General features: G+C 38.2%; 1 protein-coding gene across 5 annotated transcripts in view; it reads left to right on the plus strand.

Moving 5' to 3' along the window:
* Nucleotides 1–15,790, plus strand: part of mctp1a (multiple C2 domains, transmembrane 1a) — a 140,900-nt gene that overhangs the window by 39,460 nt on the left and 85,650 nt on the right. For all 5 annotated transcript variants that reach the window (XM_024804557.2, XM_004544377.6, XM_076890784.1 and 2 more), the window contains exon 2: nt 8,583–8,703. In XM_024804557.2, the coding sequence (XP_024660325.1) occupies nt 8,583–8,703 (121 nt within the window). The remainder of the gene's footprint in view (nt 1–8,582; nt 8,704–15,790) is intronic.

Consider the following 15,790-nt stretch of genomic DNA (forward strand, 5'->3'; position numbering starts at 1 on the left):
GAAGGAAACAAGGAAACTAAAGTGGTCTGAGAGTGTCTGGTTGAGAGTGGATTGTTCGCTTTGGAAAACAAATTGCAAATTGTTCTCAAACATTAAACTAAGGTAGCTTTTTTTCACATGCCTGCATAAGGCTCAGATTCAAGCTCTTAGGGAAACAAATAGTAGACAAGAGTTACAGGCTTCAGTAATATTAGGCATGTTTTTAGAACAATATTTCCAAGTTAGTTACAAGTGTGTGCACAGAAATGTACATATTTCCAATCAAAGAACATGTTACCTTAACTGTATCAGTCTTTCCATGTGGCTTAGCACCATCATTTTGTGGTTAGCAAGAGTTTTTATTCACTCTGGCAACAAATACAGTTAAATCCCACTTATAAAACACTGGACGTCTAGGTGTCATATTGTATCGTTGAGTATGACAGCGGTCTACTCACCACCACCACTGAGATTCTGTGGCTGGAATTCTTCTGTGGTCTTGTCCAGTTAATTGTGTGTATAATTAAGTAATTCTTATTCTTGTTAACTCCTATGGCTCCTGAAACCTGACATTTGGGAATCTTTACTTCGTTTTTGTACGTCACATAAATGCAGGAAACAGGAAAAAGAGTGAATGTTAGAGTGATTATTGTCTGTGCTTTGCTTTGCCTGCCCCAAGAGACCCAGAACACAACCTGCTTCACCAAAATACATGTTTGAGTCTATTTGCATATTTGCTCAATAAATAGGTGACCAGGTTAACAGATGAGGTCCGGCAGGAGTTTCTGTAGGCTGTGATGTCCACAGACAACAATCTGTGGTGAGAGTAGGGAGCAGGTGGAACAGAGTCTGCAGAGGTGGAGGTATGCTGTCAAGGAAAAAACAGAATAAAACTCAGTAGAAGCAAAACACCATACATGCTTGTGAATGAGTGAGATAGGTGGAAAGGTGAAGATGCAAAAAAGTAGAGGTAGTGAAGGTGGATAATTTAAAAAACCTGGGGTCAACCTAACAACAGACAGAGCACTATAAAAGTAAAGAAGAGACTGCAGGCAGGGAGGAGAGGATGGAGGCGAGTGTCAGAGGTGATTTGTGACAGAAGGATAGCAGGAGGAATGAAAGGGAAGCTTGACAAGCCTTTAGCGAGACGGTGGCTTTGACAGAAAGAAAGAAAGAAAGACAGAAAGATGGGAGGCAGAGCTGGAGGTGGTAGAGTTGAAGATGTTAAGAGTTTTGTTGGGAGTGACCAGGAGGGACAAGATTAGAAATGAATACATCAAAGGGACAGCTCAGGTTGAACAGTTTGGGGACTTAGTTAGAGAAGCAAGGCTGAAATGATTTGGACATGTGCAGAGGAGGAATAGTGGATATACAGGACAAATGGAGTGAGATGATCCGATGTTGTGACTCCTAAAGGAAAAATCAGAAAAAGAAGTACTTCTGTAGCACAGTAACCATTCTGACTTCTCCTTGCTTACATTTTAAATAAGCCTCTATACTTAAGGACACAAATAAAATGAACTTTTTGCTCTTTTTACTATCTTTTGTGAGGTGCATAATGAGAAAAACATAAAAATAAATAAATGCCCCGCAACAGCTTAAGTTAAGTTTAAAGATGGATGGTTGGATGATCATTTCTCTGTTGTCAAAAAGAAGTGAGTGTGCAGACAGGACTTGGTGAAATAAAAATGGAAATATTTCAATGGACAGAAAGAAGTGGCATCTCTGCTAAGAGAAGAAGAACTGCCATAAACTTTCTTGTTAATGGCCAAAGCAAGATTAGGTTATTCTTATGCAGGAGTGGCTGCAGAGCCTGGAAATTACCTGTCATCACAGTGAGAAATGAGCACATGGCTCCACACACTGCCCACGGCTAAACACAGGCTTCCTCCTCCATAAAGACACCACTGTCATGACATACAACCCAGGATGAAAAAAAATATGACTCTGGTTGATATCCCACATGGGGAGTTTTCTAAGCAGCTGTGTTGCTTTACCAGTCTGCCCTTTAAATGCGAAGCGAGAACTCTTATAAATCTTTCCCGATGGGACATGTTTCTCTTATTTCACACGGCAGTCGAGATTAAATTGCAGGGCACCGCTTCAAGATTCAAACAACAGCACAGCGACGTCATATATAAAACAGTGTTCGGTGAAATGTCACTCTCTACCATCAGTGTCAGTAAACAGCAACTATTTTAAGTCACGGCTGGGGTGCTAATGAAAGGGAACAAGAGGAGCAAAGTTCACTTGATACTTTCTGATTACTGGCATACATAGCAGGTGCGTAGTACTTAATGTGTCAGGTATTATTAAAATTTGGTGGGAAGGAGTTATTATAGCAACAACTCCTAAACGTCCCACCTGTTGGGCTAGCCTTTCCCATGGGAAATTACCGTGACTTTCCTACCGTGTCACTCGTGATACATGAGCTTCTAGCAGCAGAGGGACTGATAATAATGACACATAATTATCATAGTTTTGTCATACATGTTTAAACCTATGGCATGCGAGTTGGCTTATTGAAGCTGGCAGTTTCATTCAGAGCCTGGGAAGTATCTGGGGGGATTTTATGAGACCAGGTTTTCCTTATGCAGAAATATAACATAATATAAATATATACACATTTACTAGAAGAATGCTTGACACCGAGGAGGACGTGGATGAGCACTTTCTTTGTAAAAAAGAAGATTCCAGACAGGAGATGGTCATATGACCCTTTCAGGCCTGCGCTAAATAGTTTGAGCTCACCAGATAGAAGGATACGCTCCAAAATATCGGAGTGCATGTGTCAGGGAAGGTTATGAGTCACTGTAAACAACCAGTTGACTTTTTCTATTAATGGTTGCCACGTTGCCATCTGAGCTTTTAGCTTATTTTCTTTTTATAAGTCTGAGACTGAAAACAGAGATTCTGGAGCAACATGTTGACCTAAAAAAAAAAAAAGTTTCCGCTTTAGAACAAATTCTAAAGATAAAAATTTGTGTTCATTTCCAATTATCTGTTCAAAAGTGTCATTGATTTTAAGCTGCTTACTTTAAGTTCTGTTATATAGACTTTGCACTCCTGAGCCTTTTACTCTGATCATGCTGCTGCCTTATATATATGGACCAGTGGGAGTTTTGATGCACTGTAACTTAAAGTGGGGAAGAGTCAATAGAAAGTGAGGGCGTTTGACTAAGTGGTTTGTGTGGCATTATAGCATGTCTCAGAGCTCAGCTGAAGCTCTGTGCTATCCTCTAGGACTGTAAACAACACATACACACTATTTGCACTGTGTGTATCTGGTGGTTGCTGGTGTACAGTAAACTCCAGCTGTCTAAATCTAGGTGTCTCTGGTGCATTCTGTATCATCAGCTCTCCTCTATTTTGTAGCTGTGAAGAAACTGGGAACAGAAATACATGTACAGTACATGGCATCAATATTTGTAAAACTTTAGTTGTGTTACCTACATTGTTTTTGATTCTGGAACGCACTTATCCATGCCATCCATGCACACACACAAACAAAGACACACACAAGATTAATTCATGTACAGTATAGAAGCTACTTTCGGCTGCTCCCTGTTCACAGCATGTAACTGGCAGTTTTACGTCTGATGCCCTTCATGATGAAACCGTTCCTAAACCTACTGTCTTTTGTCTTTTGCTCTGAAATGAAAGGGCTGGTCCTCTGCGGCTAGAGTGAGACAGGAAAATAGGCCATCGTAGGTATTCTTTGGTTCTCTCTCAGCTTCAAGGAGTCATTAAACATGGAGAAGCTGGAGTGTGATGGATCTTGGTGGTCTTTCCTTTTTCTTCTCTCCGCTCCTCATGGCGGTTTCAGTCTTTGTGAATATACATTGTTTCTCACCCGAAATGCTTGTTTAGAGGGAAGGGCCCGAGTTCTGCTGGATTCAGGGGACAGAACAGAAAATAGATTCTCTCTGCTGAGTCTGTCCCAGTTGATGGAGCGTGATCACTAAACAAAACAGTTGCTTCCAAACTCAAAATCTGGCTTTGTGAGCCATACCTCCTCTTAATGTTTTCATTTAAAACCACAGAGTGTCACGTTTAGTGGAAAATCCAGTCCTCAAACACAGACTTCTGAACAACCTTAATTAGAGCATAAACTGAAAAGCTAGTGCGCCACGTGGGGGAAATATTTAGGAGGGAAATAGTAAAATGCAAGAGGCGCTGAGAAAAACTGAAAGCTTAAATACACACATGAGGTAATTAGGGAGAGAGGACACAGCTGGAGGTCAAAGCTCCAGGATTATGACACAGAGTCAAAAGAATAAAGTCCTGTCACAATTATTAGCTCATTAGTTCATCATTACTTGTAATATTCTACAATATGCTGCAGTGATGTGCTTTTCCCTGTCAGAATTACTTTTCTACATCATTAGATTTTTGTTAGATCCCTAACATCATTGTTATAGCTGCAAAGTTAAAAGAAGCCGCACAGGATAAGTGGTGTAAATAGCATGCTAGCAGCATATCAGTAGCAGCAGTGACTGAACTGCTCACTGTGTATACTCTAGTGATTACGGGAAAACCCATTCAAAAGGTTGAAAATCGAGCACAGTTTGATGTGCAAGTCAAACCAAGGTAAAACCAATGTGGCGTGTTCATTTAAAATCCATTGAAAACCGCTACCTGTGTTTTTCAATAACCGAATCGTATTTTAAATGTTGCCAAAAATGTGCTGCACACACCAGGCAGAGAGAGATGGTCTGTGGGGGCAGCATCCCTGATTTCACAAATCCTGTTTTTTGCACAAGATTGTAATTGTGCATAAACCAGAAGTGTAAAAATGTTTTTTTTGGTTAGATTTAAGTTTTAATCTGAATCCCAAGTTGGTATGCATCCAATGCAGAAACAAAATTGTTTGCAGCAGTAGTATTAATGTTCTGTCAGATAGAAAAGTCACTACATAATATCTTAGCAGTACTTCAAAGCATGGCTTAGCTCTGGTCGACACTGTGTTAAGATTTTGTTCAAACATCATAAATGTCTCCTACTATTTTACAAAAAGACAGCAAATCTTGTAATCCTAGTTTACTTTCTTCATTTATTACTTAAGAGGTATTTTTAGGTTTAAACTATTTTCGAAACAGCTAATGGTGAGTTTGTACATGCAACAAAAAGTGATCGTCATTATGTATCTGTTTGTTTTCGTCTTTTTTAATGAGCATTGTAACTTGGCAGCACCTTTGTGTGTTGGTTTGGTCTGGTTGTTTTGTTCTAACAGAGACTTGACTGTTACTCCATGTACTGTACTGTTGCTCACTCAAGCAGGCAGTGCTATCAGCAGATCATTTAACCCCTGTGTTCTGCAGTTGTGTGTGCTAGTGTGTGTGTTTGTATGATTTCATATACAAAGAAGAAAACAACATGTGAAGTGGTATTTTCCGTGGGCACAGCATGACCGAGGATTTCCACTGTTTTCTTAATCGTTGTGTGTTGACTCTGTGTGCCTCTGTGTGTCTCTTTGTCACTGTTTGTTAGTCACGTTTAAAGATAAAGGGCTTAATGTTACGTTGTTCGACCCCCACATCTTTTGTGCAACCCTGTTGGCTATATCCATGCACACATGCGGTTCAATTTCAGTGACTTACATGAACCGTTGACCCCAGTGCAGCTTAAACTCCTGTCAGTCTGTATTCACTGAGCTGGTACAACTGTTACAAAACAAACTATTTATTTTGTTCGACTTATTTAAGGTTCCTGTTTTCTCCAAAGCACTGTCTGTATTTATCTTTTCCTCAGTTTTTTATTTTATTATATTTCATTTTTTTCTTTTTTGACAGAAGATTTTATCTCAAAGTGTTACACAGGACCCAGTGTCTCTGTCAGTTACTGTGGCTTTGACTTCTTTATGAAGACTGTGCCATATTTGAGTAATTATTGGTGAATTATTGCTGTAAATGTTAAACTGGTAATAATATTTGCCATTGATGCATGTGTTCAGTTATTGTTTGGAACACAAAGATCTATTTGTATTTTTGGAATATGTTGATACTTCTTAAAGTGGAAAGAAAATACTAGAAAATATAAGTAACTATGACAGAAGCTGCCAGAGAGAGGATAGAAATTCAGGAAACAAAGTTTCAGGATGCAAAAAAAAAAAAAAAAAAGAACTTCTAAAAATAAAACACCCTGCACAAAGCTGGCAGGAGAATACAGAAAGTCATGGTGGGGAAAAATGGAGCTAACTCAACTGAAACAAACAAGAGAAAGCAGGACAAACAAAAGGAGGTCGACCCCACAAAGATGGGAAAGACCTGACTATATAATGTGTGTGTATGTGTATGTATATATATATATATATATATATATATATATATATATATATATATATATATATATATATATATATATATATACATATACATATACATATACATATACATATATATATATATATATATATATATACATATACATATACATATATATATATATATATATATATATATATATATATATATATATATATATATATATATATATATATATATATGTATATGTGTATGTGTATATATATATATATATACATATACATATATATATATATATACATATATATATATATATATATACATATATATATATATATATATATATATATATATATATATATATATATATATATATATATATATATATATATATATATATATATATATATATATATATATACTGGGTATTTTCTCTTTTTTTGGACCATTCTCTGTGAACCGTAGACACGGTTGTGCGGGTAAAACTGAATGGATCAGCAGTTTCTGAAATGCATAGACCAACCTGTGTCATGGCTACTGAACGGACTCACACGCAGACAGTTCTTTTCAAGGAAACAAAAGGGATTTATTTACAATAGGGATCACCAACTCACTGTACATATATGTACAGTGAGTTGGGAGGGGGGTCCAGGGAGAGAAGGGGGGGGGGGGGGGGGGAATCCACACACACGCTTCCTCTTCCACTCAGTCACCGCCACCGCTCCTCCACACACACACACACACACACTCCTCTTCAGCCGCACTCGCTCCAACACTCCACACACTGCCCCACTTGGACAGGTCCAGTGATTCGGTCCAGAAGAGGGATATCTACAGACAGAAGTTCAAGGTTAGTCCCACAACAAAATACATGTAAGAGATTCTTCTTTGAATATGCCGCGAGCACGAACTCAGGTGGTTCAACGATCCAGCGGTGAGCTGCTCTGTGCCATTGCCTTAAATAGCAGCTGGGTAAATCAGCCAGATCAGCCGCAGGTGGACACCATCACACGGGTGCGTGGGCCAAGAGCGAGAGCCCGTAACGAGCTCCACCCAGGAAGAGAGGAGACAAAGAAAACCAAAACGAACAATAACAAAACCTGTAGCCAGCGTGGGCCAACCAGAGAGACACGGGGACCATCACAACCTGTCTGTCATCAGCAACCATGTCATGTTCAAAATCACTTAAAATGACCTTTACAGTATTCCACCTTCTGATGCTCAGTTTGAACCTCAGTATGTGATCTTTACCATGTCTACATTTGATTGCTTAATTGGATTAGTTCACAAGCAGCTAAAGAGGTGCACTGGTAATGAAGTTACCAGTGAGTGTATAGTGCTGTAATATAGTCAGATTACTGTGTAAATATAAGTGAGGAAAATTGGTGTTGTTGAAATAAAAGTTGATAAGAATATAATTGGTTAGGGAAGGAGAGCTTGTATGTGACATTGTTGATACAGAACAAGCTCAAGAGTGTATTTTCTCCTTTTTTTTTCCCCATTTGCATGTCTCATTCTCTCATTCTCCCAGTGGCCCACTAGCATTTTTCTGTCTTTATTTTTAGCTTCATCTCAGAGTATGATAGCTGGTGCGATGTGACAGAAGTCCCCCCCCCCCCACACACACACACACACACAAGATACATCAGGGTAGTAGAATAATATGTACCAAATACTGATAAACAAAGGCAAGTGTCATGAATTTCAGCGTAGCCTGGTGCAACATGTGGCCTGCAAATGGGCTTTATGGCCAATCACGTTTACAGCCAGTGGGGATTTCCTGTCACAGTGGAGAGCTGCACTGACGTGTAAAGCCACAGAGATTACCCTTTCCAGCAGCAGGATTTTTGGAGGCTGCAGACGGGGGTACATGCTTTCTATGCTCACACTACACGTGACGTACTGTATATTATGTAATTATTTTCTAAAGCATGAGCATTTCTTATTTTTATCTTTTCAGTGTATAATGATGTTGTAGAAAACAAATGTCATTTCTAAAAGACCCCAAAAAGCCCAAACCTTTGTTTTTGTAACATAGTGTTATTCTTCAGAGATCTATTCAGAAATCTCTTTATTTGTTATTTATTGAGAAACATTTTTGCAGCTATTTCTTGGGTCCAATCTTATATGTGCAAGCAGATTGTGATGTTGACTAGAATTAAGTTGGACTAAAAATACCTTGCGATTATTTCTGTTTTTGTTTCTTCTGGCTTTTTTTTTATCCCTAATTGCAATGGGTTTCTTATTTATTTTGTCACTTCTTATTTTCTCTGTGTGTGTGTGTGTGTCTGAAGCATATTACTGAAGCAAACTAACCTGGGCACTGTCTTATCTTCACAGGGCATCAATATTGTGGGGCCCAGTAATGTAGAGCCCCCGCCTCAGCCTCCTCCTCCAGCCATGTACCAGCTGGATATTGTCCTAAAGAAAGGGAAAAACCTGGCCATCCGAGATCGAACAGGTAGGAGAAATTCCTCGAGAATATTCAGGTTTATGTAGAGTTACAGTGGGAAATGCTTTATCTGGTTTCTGTTTGCCCCATCAATTAAAAGTTACCCTGTGCAGCAATTAGCACAGGCAGCATCTAGAACGCCTGGTTTGAAATCCTACTGTTTCAGGCTAAAAGAAAATCTGTGACTTTCTGGATTCTTTTATTCAAAACCAAAAATGAATGGTGTTACAATTATTGCCGGTGTGTCTAAAAGTATTTAGACTCACATTAGAGTGAACTTAGATACTCCCAGTAGCAGATAAAATGTTAGACAACTACCGTAAATAAGATAAGTAGTCCTGGATGATAGTGAAGCAACTGTACTATGTGACTGCTTTTATTAGTCCATGGAGGTGCTTCTACATGAACAATAGTGTCCATATATTTTCTGATAAAGAAACATGTACACCACTTTAAAACTGTTATTTATGTGTTCAGGACTTCAGTAGCTCTATGTTAGAGAGAAACATGCTGAATCAGGCTTTGGCCCAAGAAACAGCCTCAGTGGTATGTTGAGGTTTTAAGTAAATGAATAAATTGTTGGCTTTAGTTCTTTAATAGGAGTAAGAAAAATATGGAAAATCATCTGAATTACTTTGTTTTCTTTAGGCTTATTGGCTATTTTTACACACTCAAATCATCTCTTTTTTTTATCTCCCTTTTATTTACTCACTGACCTCCATGTATTCTTTTTTAAATCACACATCACAATCCATTTTCCATATGTGATGTCAGATTGATTTAGTAGAAACGATTTGGCGCATTCCTCATGCATGTGAGCATGAAAACAATTCAGCTCTGGGTTAAACTAGGCCATTGTCACATTTGGAGCCTAGACGAGTGATTCTAATGTGATTCTTCTGGTTTCTTTTGTGTAATAAGATGAAATCGTACCATAGGCGCTTCCCTTGGCTACTGAGCGTGAGCAAGACCTGCAGTGTAAAGACTACACACTGCTGTATTGTAAGCGATGACTATAGAGAATGTAAACTAGAAACACTAAGTTAGAATTTATTTAGTTTTGCACCAGAGTAAAAGATACTAACTCATCTTAAACAAATGGTAAATGGCCTGTATTTGTATAGTGCTTTACTAGTCCCTAAGGACCCCAAAGCGCTTTACACAACCAGTCATCCACCCACTGGTGATGGCAAGCTACAATGTAGCCACAGCCACGCCTGACAGAGGCGAGGCTGCCGGACACTGGCGCCACCGGGCCCTCTGACCACCACCAGTAGGCAACAGGTGAAGTGTCTTGCCCAAGGACACAACAACCGAGACTGTCGGAGCCGGGGCTCGAACCGGCAACCTTCCGATTACAAGGTGAACTTCCAACTCTTGAGCCACAATCAAACGTTTGCCTGCTTCTCTGGAGCTGGAGTATGTGATTTAATGTAAGGTGGATATGCTCAGCTTTAACACATCATAAACTCTCACAGACTCTCACAGTGGATTGCATGGTGAAGGATGCTGAAGTCTCATTAGTGGCTGTAGCAGTCACCATGACAACAGATCAGAATGAGCTGCCTTTGTCTCTCCTATGCATTTTGCCTGACTACCTGTCCACCCAGATAATGAGCACTGAGGTGCTGAGCTCACCTGTCCTGTTTTAGCCCATCAAGACAGCTCATTAGAGACACAGAGAGAGACAGGTAGAGAAAGAAAGAGAGAGAGAAAGGAATATAACCTAGGAGTGGAATGAATGGAATATTAGCAAAAAACAACAATAAGTGCTGTTTCGTCTCACAGTCTTTAGCCAGGGTGTCTTCCTCCTAATATTTACAATGGCACATCTTAACTCTTGGCCTGTATTACCGGGATGTTTACTTTCCCCCCCTTTAAACAGCAGGAAATAGGTAAACTGAAGAATACAGAAAATGATTTTCTATTTGCACATCTCTCTAGGTTCCCTTCTCATTCATGTGTCCTGAAGTAGAGCAAGATTATCAAATAAAGGGAGTTTACTGCAAGAAGCAATTTAATTCTGCTACTTATTGATTCACTAAAAGCTCTGGCATGAATTATAAATGTTACAAATAGTCTGCAGTTTGTCAGCAAAAAAACAACAAAAACCAAAAGAAATTTGTTTTAAAAACTTTTAATTGTGCATAGCAGAACTGTAAGTGAAAACAATAAAATTATTTTAATTAGACTACAAGTCTGAAGTATTTTGGAGTGCTAGACTTTGTTAATTTAAGCAGACTGTTAACAATGCAGAGCTTCACACGATATAACAGGAGGATACTGGTAAAAGAAAAGGTGAAATGTTTTGTTTGTCACCTTAGTGCTGATCCATGCATCAAAGTGATGGATGCACTCAGACAAGGTTGACTTGGAAGACAGAAAAGAGAGTGAGGACAGGGGTTCAGTGCCGTGTCCTCCTTTGTGTCCTCCTTTATCCCCTTTGCTCTTTAAAGAAACAGGCTCGATAGATTTCTAGAGATGTGCTGCCTTAACAAAATTTCCCTCCTTTGAGGAAATGAAAGCAAGGAAAATACAAACAATATACACTGGTTTGAAAAACTGTTTGCCCCCCCCCCCCCCCCCCCCCCCCCCCCCCTCCCCTTCTGATTTCCTAGTGTTGCATATTTGTCACACTTACATGTTTCAGATCCTCACACTAGTGTAAATTTTAGACAAAGATAACCAGAGTAAATACAAAATGCAGTTTTTAAATGATGATTTCTATTATTAAGAGAGAAAAGTCATCCAAACCTATTTGGTCCTGTGTATAAAAAAAAAAGTAACTGCGTCTCTTGTTAAATCGTGAATTAACTGTCACTAAGTTCAGTTTCACTAAACACACTCAGGCCTGATTACCAGCTGACCTGTTAGAACCTGTCTGACAAACTGAAGCTAAAAGATCTCAAAAATCAACACATCATGGCACGATCTAAAGAAACACCTGAGAAACAAAGACACTGACATCTATCAGTCTGGAAAGGGTTACAAAGCAATATCTAAGGCTTTGGGGCTCCAGTGAACCACAGTGAGAGCCATTATACACAAATGGATCAAACTTGGAACAGTGATGAAGCTTCCCAGGAATGACCGGTTGAACAAAATTACTCCAAGAGCACATCGACCACTTATCCAGGAGGTCAAAAAAGAACCCAGAACAACATTAAGCTTCACATGTCTCACGTAAAGTTAGAGTTCATGATTCAACAATAAGAAAGAGACTGGGCAAAAATGGCAGCCATGAATTCCAAGATGAAAACCACTGCTGACAAAAAAGAACGTGTGTGCGTGTGCGTGTGCGTGTGTGTGTGTGTGTGTGTGTATATTTATATAGTGCAAAGACATCCAGGATTCATCCAGGATTAAAAAATAACTTGTCAGGTGTTAAATGAAAAAACATTTCAGTATTTTTATCACAGTAAAACTCTCAACATTCTCTCATTTACATGTACAGAGTAAAATTATTTTATAAATTGTCACCAGGGGAGTGCTTTTTGCCTTCAGCTTTAAAAGTCCGATAGCATGTGTGGGCAAGCAGCGTGGACACACAGGTTGTGAAGTTGATAACTCGAGAATGAGAAGAAGTAGGAGTTTGAAATTGATACCGTAGGTGTATCTACTAAAAATCTTGGCCAAGTTTGAATCTGGTGACCTTGACTTCAAGATCAGAGGTGAGAGGTGAATGCAGTAACTCGAGAACAAGGCAATGTAGGATTTTGAATCTGCTAGGATGCTCAGAGGCAACACTGGCAGCTGCCAGTGTGTTTTTTTGTGCTTTTATAAACCAATATACATGTGTATTAATGAAGAAGAAACAGAGCAGTCTGTTATGAAAGCTGAAGCTTCTACAATTTTACATCTGCCTATTATGCTTAGTTTAATGGGTGAAAATAACCTGACCATTATCATATTTCTGAAAAAAAATCTAGTTCTTAGAGTCCTAGCCTCATCTTAGCTGTCATATATGATAGCTCAGTGATGAGGTCAGTTGAAAATGTCTGCCTCTAATTCCCTGTGTTTGACCCAAAGGTGAAGCCCATCAGAATCTAAAACATAACAGATATAACATCCTGCATTTCACTGTTTTAGATGTTATGCTTACTCACAAGGAAAATCTGAACCTTGACATGAGAAAATCTGGTCATAAAAGAGGCGACTGAAGTGCTATAGGACGATAAAGATGTAGTTGTCGCAGTTAAACATGTTTGGTTGAGTAGTTTTTGTGCAAACTCTGGTTAAGCTGTGCTTGATTTCTCTAGCTTTTCAAAGACACCATATAGTTGTCATTTCAGCATCTGCATATCTGAGTAGTAGTGGTTACTCCTGCACGTTTCTCCTGTGCTGCACTTCCTCTTGACCTATCTTTCTCTTGCTTTTCAAGTACTGAAGGATAATTATGTGGTGCACATATTTAGCTGTATTGCACTGAAGTTATTTAGTATAGTTTCATTTGGATGCTGAAAATTAAGTGTTGCAATTAGAAAACCTTCCTTTTGAAAAGCGTTTCCTATCATCAGCATTCAGCTCTCAGAAATAACTGTGCAGTTTCACATTTGTATTGTAAATGCAGACAGTCTCTGTCTGTTATAAACACATGTTTGAGATGCCGGTCGGTAGATCTCCCACATAACATTGCAGTTTTTGGCTCTGAATATTTCAGCTGATGGCCACAAAAGCACAGGGGACTTTCAACCTTTATTGCCAGTTTTATGTCTATCAGTCATCCCTGATTTTAACTTGTGCACAGCCACAAAATGCCACATTTACAATTGTGGAATCAATATAGCTATATAAGTACAGGAATTGTGATTGTTGTTTTGAATGGTTGTTGTTTATAGCCAGTAAATCAAACAGAAAAACAGACTGAGTAAATCTAGGTGTATAACAGAAATACTGTAGCCCAACTGTGCTTCTCCATACAGGCCATTTACACTTATAGACACAATTAAAGGCAGTATTCCAACAACTGATGTTAAGCTCAAAGTTTCATAATTCTGCAAAATAAAGATACAGTATAAATTAGGAACTTATGAAGTTAGAGACTAGACAATATCTGGAATTTGAGAAATTGCGTGATTCCTCATCCTTACAGACACTTACCAATAGCCACTCTAATTTGATCCCAGCGTAAGTAATAGCTAGCTAGACAGTTGTAGCTGCTGCTACTCGGATGTGCTGACTTGCTTTGTGTTCACTGTGAGAACCCGTGTGTGCGTGTCGCTCTGCTAGTGTGTGTGCGTATTAAGTGCTGCTATTAGTGCGAAGGTTTACAGTGATTAGTTCTCAGTTTGCAAAGTACAGTGACTGTGACAGAGCTTGACACCACTGCCGACATGCTGTTTTGCTTTATTTTAAGTCCTCTTTATTACTTTCTCATCTCCCTTGTTATTTTCCTACAAGTCGTACACACTCTCTATTAGGGTTGCCACAAACAATTATTTTGATAGACGACTAGTCACCGATTATTTTTGCGATTAGTCGACTAATCAGATCATGCATCCATTGGACGTAAAACGTACAGCTTATTGCACCAGCACGCATCTGCTCTTATATAACTATCATTAGCTTACAGCTTGAAGTGTTTAGGGTATGTGCTAACTAAAAAGAAAGACAAGATGACAGTTTGTTAAATTTTAATGAAATCTGCAGGTTGTTTCAGTGAAGTTTAATAAACTCAGCTGTCTGCTCCTTGCTATCTAAAATATAACAGGACACCGGAGTATATTCTCGAGCATCTCACACTTCTGATAATCAGTTGTCTGCTTGACGTTTATTCAGCTGTGTAAAAACTATAACTTTAATCTCAGCCAAACCGATTTACTCAGGAACAAATAAAATACTAAAAAAGCCAAACAATAACATTTTTAACTTATCTAAGTGACTTATATTACATGTTTAACCTGAGTAGTGAAAGACGGCGGTGGATTTGAAAACGATTTGCTGGGAGTCTGATGTTCTCAACGGCTCTAGTGAGCCTTGTACCCCGGCTAACTATCGAGCTAGTGGGTAACAGACGTCTCACGTTAGAGCGCTTTTGAAAATATGTGATGTCTTGATAAACTGAGCAGATATTTGAGGTTTACACAGCTACAGTCAGCCTGAAAACACGTTAAACTTTTTTTTGTGACCCAAAAAGAATAATAAAACTAACTAGCTGCAGCCATTGTTGACTACTGCGCTGGGCCGCGCTATGAATTCTGGGACACAGTTTCTTCTTCTTCTTCGGGGTTTAATGGCAGCTGGCATCCTTGTACATTACGGTGGCTGGGAAGTGCAAAGCGCAACAAATTAAAAAACGGCAACAAATTTAAAATCCGCAACAAATTAAAAATCCACAACAAATTAAAACTCCACAACAAATTAAAAAACCGCAACAAATTAAAAATCCACAACAAATTAAAAATCCACAACAAATTAAAAAACCGCAACAAATTAAAAATCCACAACAAATTAAAAAACAGCAACAAATTAAAAATCCACAACAAATTAAAAAACAGCAACAAATTAAAAATCCATAACAAATTAAAAAACAGCAACAAATTAAAAATCCATAACAAATTAAAAAACAGCAACAAATTAAAAATCCACAACAAATTAAAAAACCGCAACAAATTAAAAATCCACAACAAATTAAAAAACAGCAACAAATTAAAAATCCACAACAAATTAAAAAACAGCAACAAATTAAAAATCCACAACAAATTAAAAAACAGCAACAAATTAAAAATCCATAACAAATTAAAAAACAGCAACAAATTAAAAATCCATAACAAATTAAAAAACAGCAACAAATTAAAAATCCATAACAAATTAAAAAACAGCAACAAATTAAAAATCCGCAACAAATTAAAAATCCGCAACAAATTAAAAATCCGCAACAAATTAAAAAACCGCAACAAATTAAAAAACCGCAACAAATTAAAAAACCGCAACAAATTAAAAATCCACAACAAATTAAAAAACCGCAACAAATTAAAAATCCACAACAAATTAAAAAACCGCAACAAATTAAAAATCCACAACAAATTAAAAAACAGCAACAAATTAAAAAACCGCAACAAATTAAAAAACCGCAACAAATTAAAAAACCGCAACA

Source organism: Maylandia zebra, linkage group LG12 (genome assembly GCF_041146795.1).
Source record: "Maylandia zebra isolate NMK-2024a linkage group LG12, Mzebra_GT3a, whole genome shotgun sequence".
Taxonomy (NCBI): Eukaryota; Metazoa; Chordata; class Actinopteri; order Cichliformes; family Cichlidae; genus Maylandia; species Maylandia zebra.